The sequence below is a fragment of the Eleutherodactylus coqui genome, chromosome 2, assembly GCF_035609145.1.
Source record: "Eleutherodactylus coqui strain aEleCoq1 chromosome 2, aEleCoq1.hap1, whole genome shotgun sequence".
NCBI lineage: Eukaryota > Metazoa > Chordata > Amphibia > Anura > Eleutherodactylidae > Eleutherodactylus > Eleutherodactylus coqui.
The window spans coordinates 299,487,497-299,503,822 of record NC_089838.1 but is presented as its reverse complement, the minus strand read 5'-3'; the positions used below and the strand labels follow the sequence as shown (position 1 = coordinate 299,503,822).

General features: G+C 45.3%; 1 protein-coding gene across 4 annotated transcripts in view; it reads left to right on the top strand.

The window, feature by feature from the left end:
• Positions 1–6,551: 6,551 nt before the first annotated feature.
• Positions 6,552–16,326, top strand: part of SORBS3 (sorbin and SH3 domain containing 3) — a 48,358-nt gene continuing 38,583 nt past the window's right edge. For 3 of the 4 annotated variants that reach the window (XM_066593454.1, XM_066593455.1, XM_066593452.1), the window contains exons 1-6: positions 6,552–7,021; positions 7,093–7,209; positions 10,172–10,327; positions 11,570–11,630; positions 13,624–13,708; positions 15,335–15,854. In XM_066593454.1, the coding sequence (XP_066449551.1) occupies positions 7,111–7,209; positions 10,172–10,327; positions 11,570–11,630; positions 13,624–13,708; positions 15,335–15,854 (921 nt within the window). In that variant the 5' untranslated portion in view covers positions 6,552–7,021; positions 7,093–7,110. The remainder of the gene's footprint in view (positions 7,022–7,092; positions 7,210–10,171; positions 10,328–11,569; positions 11,631–13,623; positions 13,709–15,334; positions 15,855–16,326) is intronic. The other variant, XM_066593453.1, reaches the window with a different exon arrangement.

Sequence of the window (16,326 nt, the reverse complement as noted above, 5' to 3'; positions counted from 1 at the left end):
GCCTGTTGCCGCTCCCACATAATCACCAGCTACACCCAGAGTTTTCCACGGAATGATTCCGTCTCCCGTAGATCGGTCGCTGCTCCCTACACTTGAGGCCCCGGAGATCACAGTTACAGATTGCACAATGACTGAGGGTTGTCACATTGCATTACTAAAAAAACATTTGATTCACTCTGGTTACATTCACTTTTTGCATTCGTATTCCCACAAGTCTATGGGCTCATAGCAATCATCCTGAGCCTCCTGCTTCATGAACATAATGCGAGGACTGCAGTGATGACTGCTGCTGAGGCTGTACAGTAGTTACACAAATCAGAGGTGTAACTTGAAGCTTCTGGGCCCCGGTGCAAATCCTGTAACAGGGACCCCAACTATAATGATTTATTCATAGTACTGGGCTCCCTATATGGAGAAGAGCGGCCTTATGGGCCCCCTAAGGCTCCTGGGCCCGGGTGCAACCGCATCCCCTGCACCCTCTATAGTTACACCCCTGACACAAATGATTTTCACTCTCAAGTTCTGTCCGATTCCAAGAAAAGTAGAACTCGCACGTTAGACAATGGACCTATTATTTTCAATGGGTTAATTTAAGCGAAATTGAAAAATCTCAGCATGCCCTATTTTTGGACGATTCTTAAAGGGGTGGTCTCGCAAAAGCATGTGGGGTTATGCACTTCTGTATGGCCATATTAATGCACTTTGTAATGTACATTGTGCATTAAATATGAGCCATACAGAAGTTATTCCACTTACCTGCTCCGTTGCTAGCGTCCTCGTCTCCATGGTTCCGTCTAAATTCGCTGGCAGCTTGCTTTTTTAGACGCGCTTGCGCAGTCCGGTCTTCTCCTTTCAGCACGAGCCGCTTCAGTGTGCTCCCCGCTACAGCTCTTCTGCGCATGCGCAGACGAGCTGTCACTGCTCGGGAGCGCGCTGGAGCGGCCATTCTGTACCATCCTCTGTTAGAGGAAGGTGCAGAGCCGCCCAGCTGTCCCAAGAAGCCGCCCAGCTGTCCCGCCGTCCTGCCGCCCAGGTAAGTGATGGGCCGGGGGGGCTGCCGCTGCGCCGGGGGCGGGCTGCGCCGGGGGGGGCTGCCGCTGCGATGGGGGGGCTGCCGCTGCGATAGGGGGGCTGTCGCTGTGCCGGGGGGGGGGGGGGGCTGCCGCTGTGATGGGGGGGCTGTCGCTGCGATGGGGGGGCTGTCGCTGTGCCGGGGGGGGCTGTCGCTGCGATGGGGGGGGCTGCCGCTGTGGCGGGGGGGGGGGCTGCCGCTGTGATGGGGGGGGCTGTCGCTGCGATGGGGGGGCTGCCGCTGTGATGGGGGGGGGGCTGCGCCGGTTACCTACTGCCTGGCGGTGGGTGACTGGTCAGCCGTGTTCACCCCAGGGGTCCGGTCGGCGGCTGCGTGGCGTCTGGTTGTCAGGGAGACACAGCTGGTAGCGTCTCGGGAGCGCGCACGTCGGGCTACAGCAAGCGACGGGAAAAGAGCCGGTGGCCATCTTGGGAAAATTTTTATAAGTTGCTGAAACGCTGGAACGGTAAGTACAAACCAGCTAGAAAAGTCATTTACAGGGGGGCTTAGTAATGTATGCTTAATTAGGGGGACTGGGCAATAAAAAAAAATCCACTCCTGCCTCGAGACATCTCCTTTAATCAAGCATGGCCGATTGTTTCTTATGGGAGCATGAAAAAAAGGCATTCCACTCACATGCCATATGATTTGCATGCGAGCGCGATGTGTTATATAATCATATTAACTATGCAATTTTTTCAAATACGTGAAAAATGCATGTACAGTGATGCGAATCACACATTTATAACATATTGCACATACATGAATATCGCAGAAAAAACGAGTGTAATGTAGGTCAGATTTTCACTGACCTACCTCACACTCACCCATGTAAATTTGGCCTTATACAGGCAGAGCGGTAAGAAATAGAGAGCAGGAGGAGAATGGAGCTCGCTGATAACCCTTATGGGGTCTGTGCTACTTGTGGAAGTCATTTGTGGTTGTTAACAAGCATCTCTAAACTGCACCAGACCACCAGGGATGTTACCAACACCCTAGACTAAAACTAACCTTGAAGCATCCAGTGTTATTTAGAAGTGTATAGTGGTATTATTTAGGAATTGAAGTACTAAGTGGAAACTATATGGAAGTATTATGTGGGCTTTTTATGGGTACTTTTGCACATCAGTTTTAAAACAAATGTGCAGAATTTTGGCCAAAACTCTCTAGTGAGGAGGAAGGGTCAGAGATTCAGAACTTGGAATGAATATTCTTTCTAGAAACCTCCAGAAGGTCATAGGACTGTGTTCTTTTGCTCTAACCTTGCTGCTGCGGATTAACAGGGAGTGAACTGCCCGTTGATTGGCTGATGGGCTAGGTATAAAAGTCAGGTCCTGTTCCCTGGCTAGATGGTGACTCAGCAGTTTTAGCAGAGAGCCTTGTTAGGACTGAGCTTCCCCAGTTCCACTGGAGAGCTGTTTTTTTCCGTACAAGAAAAAGAGAGCAGAACGCGGAGTCCTTGAGTGGCGCTAACCAGTTGTTGCAAAGCAAGTCCCAGAGGGAGGTTTGCTGATTGTCCAAGGAAGCATCAGCTGCAGTTATTGACCGTAACAACCAAGAGAGATACCCCCTGCAAGAAAAGATAGACTTACAGTCAGTATCCTGCTATTCATGTTTCGGTGGTGTGTAATCGTGAGTATCATCCTCCAGGCTCTTCCAGCCAAATAGATTATTGCGACTTCATCACTGTACAGCCTCCCCAAAGGTCCTGTGCTAATAAATTGTTTAGTCATTTGGTTATTCGAAGCTCCTGCAAGACTAAGTTACTTCAGAGGAGATTCCTATTTTCAACCAGCATCTCTAAAGCTATTTACCCCTGGCCAGGAAAACCATTTATTGATAATTTTATATTGCACGCACAATACCAAGGACACCCTATTGGTAGGGCACAGACTGAGTTATAGCGTTAATCAAATGTTAGTAAGAGGTTTGCATTGTATCCAAATAATACCGTTGTATGTTATTGCCATATTATCATTCATCATACATTCAGTCAAGCATTGGTACTTCAAGTGAACTGCTGTAAGAGAGCTTTCACACAAGATGGAATATTCTGCAGAATAGATTGACAAGCTTCAATCGGCAACGCGTTTTGGTGTTTCAGCCAGGTGACATCGACATTTGATAGAAGAGTCTTTTGGTTTTAGGCGTGTTTTGTTATCTACATAAGCCACCATGGATGGATGATGTTATGACTGTAAAAGCAAATCCGGTCACTGATGATTGTCTATTACTGGTCCGAGGAAAGCGTCAATCAGTGAAAGCTTTTCAGTCCCTCTGACAGCAGTGCGGCGATTCCCCTGTTAGTCCTTCATTCAGTTGGCGAGAAGTGGATCCAGCAGGACAAAGAAGTACAAGGGCCTATTCACACGGGAACACGGCACCAGAATAGCCTGAGGATAGTCACATGGATCAATAGTCCGTGTGAATTTTAAAAAAAATCGCTGCCTGTCCTATTCCTATGGGTTTTCACAGACGTAAATCGCACATGCAATGTGTGAAGTCTGTGCATAATGAGCAGCACAGGTGCAACTCACATACGGCCATCTGAATACAGCCCAAGCCCTTTCTTTATATTTCTCATCTTTCCAATCCGCTTCTGACTTTGGCTCATAAAAGTGTATGAAAAACTGTTTTTTGTTCTGGTAAATTGTACCATTGAGTAATAGAACTTGCCGGAAAAGGTAAAAATTTCTTTTTTTTTGAAAGCGGGAAAATACCAGAAGTGCAGAATGTGACCTGGACGCAGGAGCATCAATGACCATTAGGCGATGTTATTGGTACAAGCAGACCAATGACCTCCCAGTGAAGGGGGGCACAAGACAGATCAATCCCCAGTTAGGAGAATAAAGATGAGCGGGACGTCTGCCGGCGGCAAAACTTTATTGGTCAAGCCGAAAGTAGACCAGCAACATTCCAGCCTATTATAAATGCATGACCGATCCTGTCATTCAGCCAATCACCTGATCAATATATATGAAGATCCAATTGTAGCTGCGATCCATGTTACAATCGGACAACACCCAGTGTCGGCGCCCTCGTGTCTTCAAGTACAAGTTTAAATTCACACTGTTGGCTTCCGGATCTCATGCCAACTTAGGATTTCTGTCCTCTATCTCTTTGGCTTCATTGATCACATTTGCACGTCTTCTCCGAAATTGGATGGGAACATGACCCTCAGCCTGCATGCATCTACCCCCATAAATTACATACTACCGGGTGTTAATATGGGATATGTGCAGCCACAACGATCAAATGGCCAATTTACTTAAGATGTCAAAGATAAAATGTATGTCCACATCTAAGGGATCCTTCACATGGGCGTATAAGCATTTGCGTGTACTGCAGCGCTGCGGTTTCGGGGAACAAACTTTTTTGCGCGCATATCGGCCTATTGTACTGTTCTTTCCGCTTGAAATGGCTGATTGGTTCCAGATGTGTTCATCGTCCAGCAGAATTACACATCTCCTTACGTATTGCGTGTGCATTTGCGCACCCTTTATTGACTCCTATGGGGACCTTTGGTGCACAAATGCGCAAAAAGTAGAGCATGCCGGCTTTTTTTTATTTGCACCACCAAAATGTGCGTGCAAAATATGGAAGTGTGAATGAACCCATTGACATCCATGGGCTCTATCCTCTGTGTATTGCAAGAAGCAGGGAGGAGAAAGGGAAGAGGATAAAAAAGGGGAAATTGCAAAGACCTCCCACACACGGATCCGAGAGACGATGAAGCCGCATTGTTCAGATTGCGAGCCTGAGGCTACATTTACATGGCGAACATGATATCAGCCCGATATTGCGTGTTTTTCAAAAATAGCTCATGTGAATGAGTCCATTCAATAGAATAGAGTCATTCACACGAATAAGCCCTGATATACGCCCACTGTGAAAAAACCCTGAAAAAGATTGCTGCAGGTCCCATCTTTTTGCGCTCCTCGGAACGCGTCGCCCATTGTTTTCAATGGGACAGTAAAACGCATGGTGTGGTTTGCAAGAACGATGCAAGGTTTCCTATTGAAAACAATTGGAACACTTGCCGATGCTCCAACACGGCTGAAAGCTGCGCCGGGGATCGCTACCTCACAGAAGTGATGGGAGGCACTTTTACCCAAAAAACGCCTTGCATCACCATTAAAATCTCACGTTGGCGAGCGCGATATTGGGCTGACTTTGTGTAGGTAGCCTAAGGCCAATTTCACACAAGAGCGGGCAATATCAGGATGTGAAACACGGCCCGATATTGTGCTTGCCAACATGCGAATTCCCTGCGGATGTGAGGCGTTTTCTGGTAAGTAGCGATCCTCAGGCGCGGCTGAGCAACACGGAGAGTCACCCATTGTTTCCAAAGATGGGACGTGCCACGAAAAAACGCTCACGTGTATTCATGCGAGATTTGTGCGTCTCGAACACACACATTTTACGCGAGATTCTCAGTCGCGTGAAACCAGCCTGATACTCTTCTATGTAAGCTGCTGTCTTTGCACTAGCGATAACTGAAGATGAAGTTAGCCGAAGACAGGTTTCTCAGCAGCATCTTCTCACAGCTGAAGAGGGGTTTTCCGCAAATAATTTACAAAACAGGCTGATAAAAAAAATATGGCAAAAATACTTATAATCGCCTATTCTGCACGTTTTCAGGAAAAAAAATTTAAAGTGAGGTTACCCTTTAACCCTTTCCAATCCACTGTCTGACGTCTGAAGACATTCTGATTGAAGGCTCTACAGCTCCGATGTTGCAAGACATCCGGCAGGGTATTCTTATTGTTTATTACTGGTCGCTCTGTTGTCGGGGGCCTCCACAGCATGTCCTATACCGCAGTACTGGCTCTAGCCAGCAGATTGCGCCATTGTATAATGGCAGAAAGAGAAAGCCCCCTAGGAAACCCTGAATCCAAAATTGGATTGCAAAGGGTTAAACTTTCTGCACAAGTAAGTACAGCCTTTCTACTGTAAATCCACCTACGGTTTGCAGGCGATTGAAGACTACATTCTACTATAAAGGACAGATTGCCCTGTAGACCTGTCAGTCAAAGGCAATTACCCATCCATTATTACTTCTATTCAGGGTGGAATTGCTATCCATGCGATTGCCTACTGTAGTCGTTGCCAAGTGGCTCCGAAGACTGAGTACCAAATTTGTCATTCCAGCCGTGTGAAATTCTATATAAAATTGTACGTTCAAGGTCTGGTAACTTTGTGCTATGTGCCCAGGAGGTCGCAGGAGTAAGTGTACTACATGATTACCAGCCATGTTCTGTCGCCCTCTATTATCTCGGCTGGCAGGGGCTCTATGCAGTCATTCTTTCCCTCCTCCAGGCTTGTGCCTCTTGAGGGTTCCTGAACTTTTTCCTCCACTGGTGTCTGAGTCACTGTGTCCTTCTCCTCCCTGTCACATTCTTTAGTGCATTCTCCTTCTTCCCACTTTCCCTTTCTTCCTTCCTCACTCACATCTTCCCTATATGTCCCTATGTTTCCCATGCCACCACCTTTTGTCACCCCTGCCTGCCTCCCCTGCCTTCTTCACTTTGCATTGCAGAACTTTCTCCTCTCTCAGCTGCTATTGATTGCCATAGGAGTTCCCCTGCAGTTAATGAGTTATCTGGGCCCTTGGGGCAGAGTTCAGGGGGTTGGCTGTGTTGTGTGGCACTAGCTGGAGGGTGTGTGTACAGTACTATGGAAAAAGCGGTAGGGGTGTACTCAGCACTATAGGGCAGGGTGTGTGTTACGCTTCCCCTTTGAAGAATAGACATCTGCAGCGCATACTGATACAGAAGTGTGCGGGGCTGGAGATCATCTGTGACGTGTGCAATTGTCTAGAGGAATGGAGTGTCAGCCTTCCAGGACATAGGACTCCGATGACTGAAGCTTCACAGACGGGGGCGCAGTATCGTGTCCGTATAGGCGATTCATCCCATATATGTGCAACAGGTGGATTGTATAAGACAGGTGAGATATCTAGAATAGCTCTTAGTCCTCTGTGCAATGGGAAGATACTGATCTGTTTATGACACCACCAGCAGGAGGCGCTGCAAGGGATGGACTTGGACCTACCTTTATCATTGGATGACTTCATCCCCCCTCACCTGCAGAAGAAACAGAACCGGGGGGCTTCACAGACCTACAATGCACATACGGTAAGACTAGACGATAACCTCAGTCCTTGTCTATCGGGGGGCAGCCACACATGAGATTCCCGCGCCACTACTGCCCAGTTCCGAGAGAGACAGAACTCGCGCGGGAAAATAACCCATTCAGTGAAATCAATTCATTCAAACAGGCAATTTTCATTCTCCGATCGATGGTTCGCTTTTAAATAATTGCTGTGTGTCCTATTTTTTTTTTAAACGCATCGCGTTCGCAGGCCGCGCAATTGCCATGAGAATGCGATCCGTTTTGAAAGCATTTTACTACTGGAAAAACGTGCGATCATTTTTTTTCTTTCACGTGCCTGAAAAACGGATGCGAATATGAAGGAAATCACACATTTTTATTGCAAAAACGCATCGTACATGCATGACAATTGCTGTGAGAGTGCAGGTAAAAAGGTCAGTTAGGGCGGCTTCAAAAGGGCGTATCGGCACGAGATTTTTTTTCATATTTGCGCACTTCTGTGTGGTCTCCATATTCAATTCAGCTTTGGTCCGTGTGCCAGGTTTTTTCTCTCTGCGTGCCTTGCGTTTTTCATGTCTGCAAAATAAACTGAAACAACCCAATTCTTTCTTTCTACACCTTTAAAAAACAAAAACGGACAACGCATGGACTGCACGCGGAAGGCATCTGTGTGCTGTCTGTTTTTTTTTTCTCTCCACATTAAGTTGAATGAGCAAATCTCATCCATAAAGCGGATCAGAATAATGCATGGAGTCCGTGTGAAAAAACTCGCCACTGTGTGCCGCACCGCAGAATAATACGTGTCCCTATGATGTCCATTTTTTTAACGGATTACACAAGGGTGAAAGAAACGCAAGCGTGCCGGAGGCTCTTGGCTGAATTTAAACACTGATTTTCCCATGCGAGTCCTGCCGTGGTCCGAGGTGCGCAGAACTCACATGGAGAAGGAAGTCATTCATTCGAACGGGTAAATTCATACAAGCACTTTTTTTACTCCGACCAATTGTCCATTTTTGAAAAAGTCACCGCTTGTCCTCTTTTTTGGGGACATTCTTGTTCAAGTATCGCCCATTTTTTTCTTTGGGAGTGTTCAAAAAACACACATTGCGCTGTGGTGCCACGCGTTTTGCATGCGAGCACGATCCATTTTTAAAGCATTGTACAATTGGCACCTGAAAAATTGATATAAATATGATGCGAATAACCTGTTTTCATCACAAAAACGCATCCCAATTGCTGTGAAATCGCAGGTAAAACGGCTAGTTTTGCTTTCGCCTACATTAAACGCGCCCTTGTGAATACAGCCTTATATGAAGGGTCAGATGGAGGGAAATCAGATGCGTCATGGTGGTTCTGGAATGCGTTAAGTCAGGATTGTAATACGTCGCCGAACTAAATCTCGCCATAGATACGAAGCGTTAGAGGCGATCAGATTAACATTCCGGTATGTATTTATTACAGGTTGACCTTAGAATCTAGAACAGGTATTTTACTGCGATCCAAATGACTCCATGAGTAACGGATCCGAGCTGGTACCGGCCAACTGATTATTCGTCACCACCGATGCGCTAATTATCAGTACAATCAGTAATTATCTATCACATTGGAACAGAAATCCATGTTTCCTGATATACGCAAAGTGGAATTACCTTATCAGCTCTCCATACCCAGGGGCGCCCTAGGGGTTAGACAGGGGGCATTAACCTGCGGGAAAGGGGCACTACTGACCGTGATGGTCCCGCCAACTGGAGCTTGCACCGCTAATCCCACAACTAGTTCCCAATCCCATAAGACGCATCCGCCTTCTTGAGTTCATTGATAGGGAAGAATTATTTAGGTAACTGTAGGAGTCTGCTCACACATGGGAGCAGAATTTTGCCGGGAAATCCGCACAGATTTCACGTCAAATCTGCATCCCATTACTCGTATTTCAAGATGCAGGTGGGAAAAAAAGAAGTGCCAAGTTGCTTCCACGGTGTTTGAAAATGACCAAATCCACTTGTGGATTCGCGGCCATCCATTCGCATAACCATGGCAGACATCCACAGCTCAGCTGCAGATCGCTGCCGTAGTTTTTAGCGTCTGAATCCAAGCAGAACAATCCAGGTGAGGCTCCACCTTGTAAAGATAGGTTAAGGCCGGCCTCACAAGGACGTATTTGCAAGCGCAATACACAGAGAATAGAGCCCATTGATTTTGATGGGTTCGTTCACTTTTCCGTATTTGGGATGTGCATTTTGGTTGCGCAAAAAAATAGAACATATTTTGTTTTTCTGCATATTTGTGCACCAAAGATCCACATAGAAGTCAATTGGGGGTGCGCAATTGTGCGAGAAATCCACATGGAGATGCGTAAACCACATCTGCATGTAATCACACGTATGGCTGAATGCGCCAATTTACGTCAATAGTTGGCGTGCTGTCCGTATTCAGTCAGTAAAAAATGCCTACAGACAGAATATACACCCGTGTGAATGGGCTCTAAGGAAGCGTTACTTGGGCACTGTCTGGCGTCGCTGTCGCGCCAATTGTTTACTGTAAGACAATGTGCTTGGGGCACTATGTTGCATGCCATGGAAGGTTCTGGCAGGGCCACATCTGACCTACAGCTTGTCTTGGTCATAAATACCCATATTTATTGTGGTCACAGGCTCAACAAAGGGGTCTGTGAGTTTAGTGTCCCCACGAAGACCTAAAATGAGGGAACGCAGCGGGCTTGTGGGGTTCTCCATATTGCAGAGCAGGAACAGTTCCCATCCCATATTATCTGGCCCATTAGTGAGGTCAGTTAAAGGACATATTGGCCGCCATTAAGGAGTTAAATGAGAGATCTATTGGCTTTTTATCATTCATCTAACTTTCCTATAGATTTTGTCCATTGAAAGAAATTTCCACTCCGAGTTCAGGTTGACATTTAATAACTTTTTAGAGTTTCCTATGACCTGCCTGGTAGCAGTTTTATTACATGATGATGTTGCTCAGCAGGACAGCCCTGGGGAGGCTGATCTCGTCTACAAGGCCACCTTGGTATTGACTGATGATAGCCGGGACAATCCAATTCCACGTAAAGAGAAGCGATGGATTCGCTATGAGGGCATTGGACCAACAGATGAACTTGGGATGCCCTTCGCCTCCAGATCTGTAAGTACGGACTCTTCCATAGTCAGAGAACCTGCAGGCACACTGCAACCAAAAGTAATTTCAGAATATTTAATGTCTTTAACTCACTTTAGAACCTTTGAGCCATTTCACATTATTTTCTGGACTTGAACTGTGTTAATGTCAAAAATAACTGGAAACATTGAGCTGTTCTAAAACTTCTGAGCGTTAGCATACTAAATTCTGAGGAAGACTTCGGGCCAGTTACAAATTAAGTAATGTAATAATGAAGGTCTTATCTCCCTGAGCAGTAAGTGGCACTAACTCCCTACTGGTTGTGCCAATGTTTTTCATTGGGATCTCGTATGTTTAACCTCTACCTAATGTTTTATGATTCTTACAATGTCCCCAGATGCCAGTGTTGCATTGATGGACTTCTCAAGAGACCCAACGATGCAAAGGAAAGTAGGGTACCTCCGTGCTGAACTATTGCATCAGGGCCCATGAGCCTTTAGGTACCAGCCACTGCCAAGTACCTAAAGCCTAGAACCACTGCCCAGGGGTGGAGAGAAGTACAGGAACAGGACGGGGTAAGTATGTGAGGTGCCTGGTAGACTTTCCAGTTCTTCCAATAGTCTTGGAGATCTCCTCTTTATTCGGAAGTCTCTTAGACATTCTGGGAGAGTTGGCAAAGTGTCATGTACAGTATTCCAGACCAGAACTGGTTCCTATAGGCAAAAAATGACCTATTCTTTAAACCAAGTTCATATGTTTGGTGGTATATATTAAACAAAGATTTGTAACATTTAAATGTCATATTTTCACATTGACCACTGCTCTGAAGCGATATATATATATATACTTATAAACACAGAGTCCACCTCTTCCCCCACCCTTCTCCATAGGTGACAAAGCATGGCAACAGCACTCTCCAGTAGACCTCAGTGAATATCTCTAGTCTATAGGCTCCTATGGTTCATGGGCTGCTGTAAAGCAAATCCGCTGTTCACAGTTTAGAGAAACAGCTCAGACAAGATTGGCTGCCCTTCCCTTATATTCTCTAATCGAGTAAAAGTCTATAAATCAGAACTTTCAAATATTAAATAAAAAATATATATATATTCCAAATGTTTGGAAGTGTGGGCCAAATCTGCAGTTGTCCATGCTCAGCCTGATGCTTTGGCCCAATATTGTTGGCCAATATTTCCATCTATCAATATCACATGATGAACCGGTCCTTGGTTATGTCGACTGGATGTCTTAATATTGTTTGTTGTCTTCTAGAGTGTTGACAAGCCCCGAGAATGGTACAAGAACATGTACAGGGTTCTGCACCAGATGTCAGGTCAGTGGTCACCATGGTGTGTACAGCATTTCCATAGGTCTTCAATGTTCCTCACAAATGCAAACTTCTTCCCCAATAGGAACACTAGTATCACAGCCATGGCCACCCAACAAGCCAACATTTTTTAGTTTAATAAATCTGTTGGTTAGTCCATTAGTCTTGTCTCTGGCTGGTATAGTCAACAGAACCATCATCCTTTCAATGAACCTGTCATGGTCCAGGCTGGGAAGACCTCAAGAGTCTGCTGTTGGCTCATTGTGTTGATGAGAGCAAACAGATGTTAGGTTGATGTAGATATGACCTGCTACTTACATCTAGGGCCACATCCCACTATCTTTATTAGGGCAATATAGGGAGAGCAAAAAAAATATGTATTTCAACACTAAAGATTAGAGATGAGCGAACCTACTCGTTTCGAGTAATTACTCGATCGAGCACCGCGATTTTCGAGTACTTCCGTACTCGGGTGAAAAGATGCGGGGGGCGCCGGGGGGCGGGGGGAGGCGTGGCGGAGCGGAGGGTAGCAGCGGGGAACAGGGGGGAGCCCTCTCTCTCTCCCTCTCCCACCCACTCCCCGCTGCAACCCCCCACTCACCCACGAGTGGCAAAAAAGGGGCGTGGCCGAGTAGGTTCGCTCATCTCTACTAAAGATGTGTTGAGAAACCATATGAAGGGAACAGGGAATGCACAGAAAAAAAAACCAACCAGAAGAAGAATAGCACCTCGTGGACCTCAAGGTGGATCTTTTTGTGATGTAACAAAATTGGTCCAAGAATTTTTCTCAAATAGTATGGCTTAGTATGCAAGTCTGATCATATTCAATCATGTAGGCCCCCTTTCACACCGTGTTTGGGAGATTTGACCTACTGTGTGTCGGATCAAATTGTGGCATAATGAAGAGATTAGACATTACCTAACCAAGTATTATAGAGTTTTTCCCTTCTGCCTTGTGCCGCCATACAATTCTCTTTCCAATCCAAAAATATACATGGTAAACAGACCCCTGGTCTTAATCCAACCATCAGAAATATTTTAGAGTAGTAGTAGCAGTAGTGGAGATCTAGCTTCCACTAAGGATGGCCATACACATTGGGTGAATGTCGGCCAATCCAGTTGATTTTGGTAGGATCGGTCAACCACCTAATGTGTATGGTGGTGTCCTGACTTTCCCAACGGCAGATGTTAGGGGAAGGAAGGATCTGGCATGTTGGAGGAGTCTGTTAGCAACTTATTTCCCTACCTCTGTTGGGAACACATGCATGAAGGTGTCCGTAGAAATATCATAATAATAATAATAATCTTTATTTGTATAGCGCCAACATATTCCGCAGCGCTTACATAGACAGGGGGAATACAGAAAGACAAAAGTACAAAAATTACAGAACCACGGTTACAATCGTAATCAGTTGGTGGAAACAATAGGGGTGAGGGTCCTGCTCCAACGAGCTTACATACTACAAGTAATGGGGTGATACAGAAGGTAAAGGGGCTGGAGATGTGCACGGTATGGCGAGGTGGAGAGTTTGGGATGCTATATACAGACAATGGGCAGAAATTTACCCATGTGACAGCAGGATCAGTATGACTGCAGGAGCGGTTTATGATGGCTAGCAGGGATTGCAGTCAGTAGGTCAGGGAGCATGTTATCAGGCGGAGTACAGAGGGGTTTGTTTAGGAAATGTGGTATGCCTCCCTGAAGAGGTGCGTTTTTAGAGCACGCCTGAAGTTCTGCGGGTCCTGGATTGCTCGGGTAGCCTTTGGTAGTGCGTTCCAGAGGACCGGTGCTGCTCTGGAGAAGTCTTGGAGGCTGGAGTGAGATGCTGGAATTAGAGGGGTGTGCAGTCTATAACATGCATTTAGTACATTTGTAAGACGTTGAGTATTTTATCCTTCACTATCTGATTGTATCTATTCCATATGCTCACATGTAATGTTTGCTAATGGTTTATAAAGAACAAAATGGATGTAAGTATTTATTCTTTTCTGTCTTCAGATTCGGAGGACAGTGACGGTGACGGTAATCAGTCGAAACCAGAAGATCACCATAAAGATGATTTCACTCTATTGAATCAATCCAAGTAAATGACTGTGGTGTATTGAGCCTCATGTTACCGGCACCGCACTATGACGTGTCTATACTCAGATAGGTTTGCTTTTCCTACGGGCGAGACGAGAGGTTTACAGATGACTCTCCAATTTTGAAAAAAAAATTGTCTTGAGAGTTCTTATTTTAAAGGTTAAATAACATCATCTAATGAATTACTAATACAATAATTAAACATGACTGGTGCTGTGTTGTATGGTAACCACCATGTTGATAATACCCTTAGTTGGAGCTGTATTGGGAAGCTCCTAGGCCCCAGTGCAAAATCTGTGACTGGGCCCCCCACCTACCATGTTTCAGTGCTGGAGTTGTAAGTTCACATCTGACAACATCTGCATGGAGTTTGTATGTTCTCCCTGTGTGTCATAATAATCTCCTTTAGGCTGGTTTCACACGTGCGACAAAATCGTGTGATTTTCTCGTGATGCAACAATGCTACAAATTGCATGTATGTGAAGCCCATGCTTTCCAATGAGTTTCTTCACATTAGCGATGTTTTGTAGACTGCTACATTGCCAGAAAAAAAATCACGGGTTGCTGAATATTTCCGCAATTTGCTATGTTTTGTAGCCTGTGTTTCCCTATGGAGGCTTCCCTTATGTTGCATCTCACGAAAACGCATTTTATGGGCAGTGGGGTGCGATGCAACTTTTACAGTAGGAAATCCTACTGCTTGTCCCAAAACTAAGCCCTAACTGCACTAAAAAAAAAAATACATCACCTAACAGCTGCTCTCAGGTCTGCCGAACATCTCCTCTTCAGCTCCCGGAGACTTGCTTGTAGTTTTCAGCAAGCACTTCCTGATTTGGAAATTCTAAATCCCCACCTCCAAGAAGCGTTGGCTCTGATTGGTTCTTGAGTGCCATGGCTCAGCCAATCACAGCCATTGCATTAGATGGCTGTGATTGGTTCATCGAGCACTGGTTCTGATTGGCTGAGCCATGATGATCGAGAACCAACCACAGCCAATGCTTCCTTGAAGCAGAGATTTTGAAACTCCAAACCAGGAAGCGCTTGCTGAAAACTACAAGCAAGTCTGCCAGAGATGCAGAGGAGACGTGTGGCAGACCTGACGGTGGCTGTTAGGTGATGTATTTTTAGTTTTTTGTTTTATTGCACCCAGGGCTTATTTTCAGAGTACAGTTTATATTTCAAGCCCCCCGAAAATCGTGGCAAAGAAGAGCTATAAAGTCGCGTTCCTTTGTAGTTATACAAAATCGTGAACGCTGTCACCCGTGTGAAAGAGCCTTTATTTAACTACTTGCAGATCATGTTCTTGATCTGATTGGAATGTAAGACTCCAGCATTGCAAGGCAACATTGCTAACCAGTGAGCCATAGAAGAACCTCCTCCTCTTCTTCGTCTTCCTCCTCTTCTCGCCTCAGGTTCAACTGATTTGGTTCACTCAACACTAGTGAGATAGTCAAATCCTATATGCCCTTCAACCATAAGTCTTCCAGTTAATTAATCTAAAAAGTCTTGCTCGATCTCAACATTTATTGGAGCCATCATCAGTTCCTCCAATGGCATTTTACCATTTTATATCAGCCAGTTAGTTATTTATCATGAAGATTGTTCATTGTTTCCTTTCTGATGATAGGTTTATGACAGATCAGAATAATGGCCAGTTGGAGGATCGTTCCAAAAGAACAAGTCAAGAACCTTCACATTTACACATGACAGTGATGTCCAACGTTAGGGAATCACCGATCAAGGCCAGCAGCACCCTCAAAATAGAAAGATCTTCAGATTCCTCCAAGTCACATGCCTCTACGCTGCCACGTTCTGCACCTCAACAGACATCGCAGAAGTCTCCACACTACTCCTCGAATGTTTCACATTTTATCAATGACGCTGATGCCGTTCCCTCTTCACAGAACTACAACACCCAATTGTCTCACCGGCAGTCCAGTACCGGCAACAAGCAACAAACATCAGTACCCGCCCTGCGTTATTTTTACCCTGATCGTTCTCCTTATAGTTCACAAAGTAATAAGGAAGCAGGCTCGATTCAAAGTCTGAACCAAAAGCCTAAAAATTCTTCATCAAGACCCACCTCTGACACACGCATCTTAAGCCCCACCTCCAAGGAGCCCAGCAAACTTACATCCAAAGTCTTAGTAAGTAAAGTATGTATTTCTGGGACCAATGCTTAATGTAAGAGCAGTTTATGTAGAAATACAAAGTAAGCTTCATATTAGCACCAATATTTTTGTCCCGAATTGCAGGACAACTAAGTCCCACCCCTTTCCAAACAGAACATCCCTTTTTAATACAAATTAGCATAAAGCCCAGTGCACTTTGAAAAATCGGAACTTGTATGAAGTATGCTGTTTACTATCAGTTGCTGAGAAGCTACATCAAAGGTGACAATCAATATGGCTACACTTCCTGTTGTCACTTTAGCAAAAATGGCTGTCACAACACAGTAGAAAATAGCAACATCCCCCTTGTCCTTATTGCCTTAAAATGAACATGGGTAGAAAGTTGTGATATTTTGACATATCTGTTAGGTTAAATCTGTTGTGGAGGCTTTCCTTCTAGTAAAAGCGACTGATTTAGTACACACATCTAGCCAATGAGAGAGCAGCT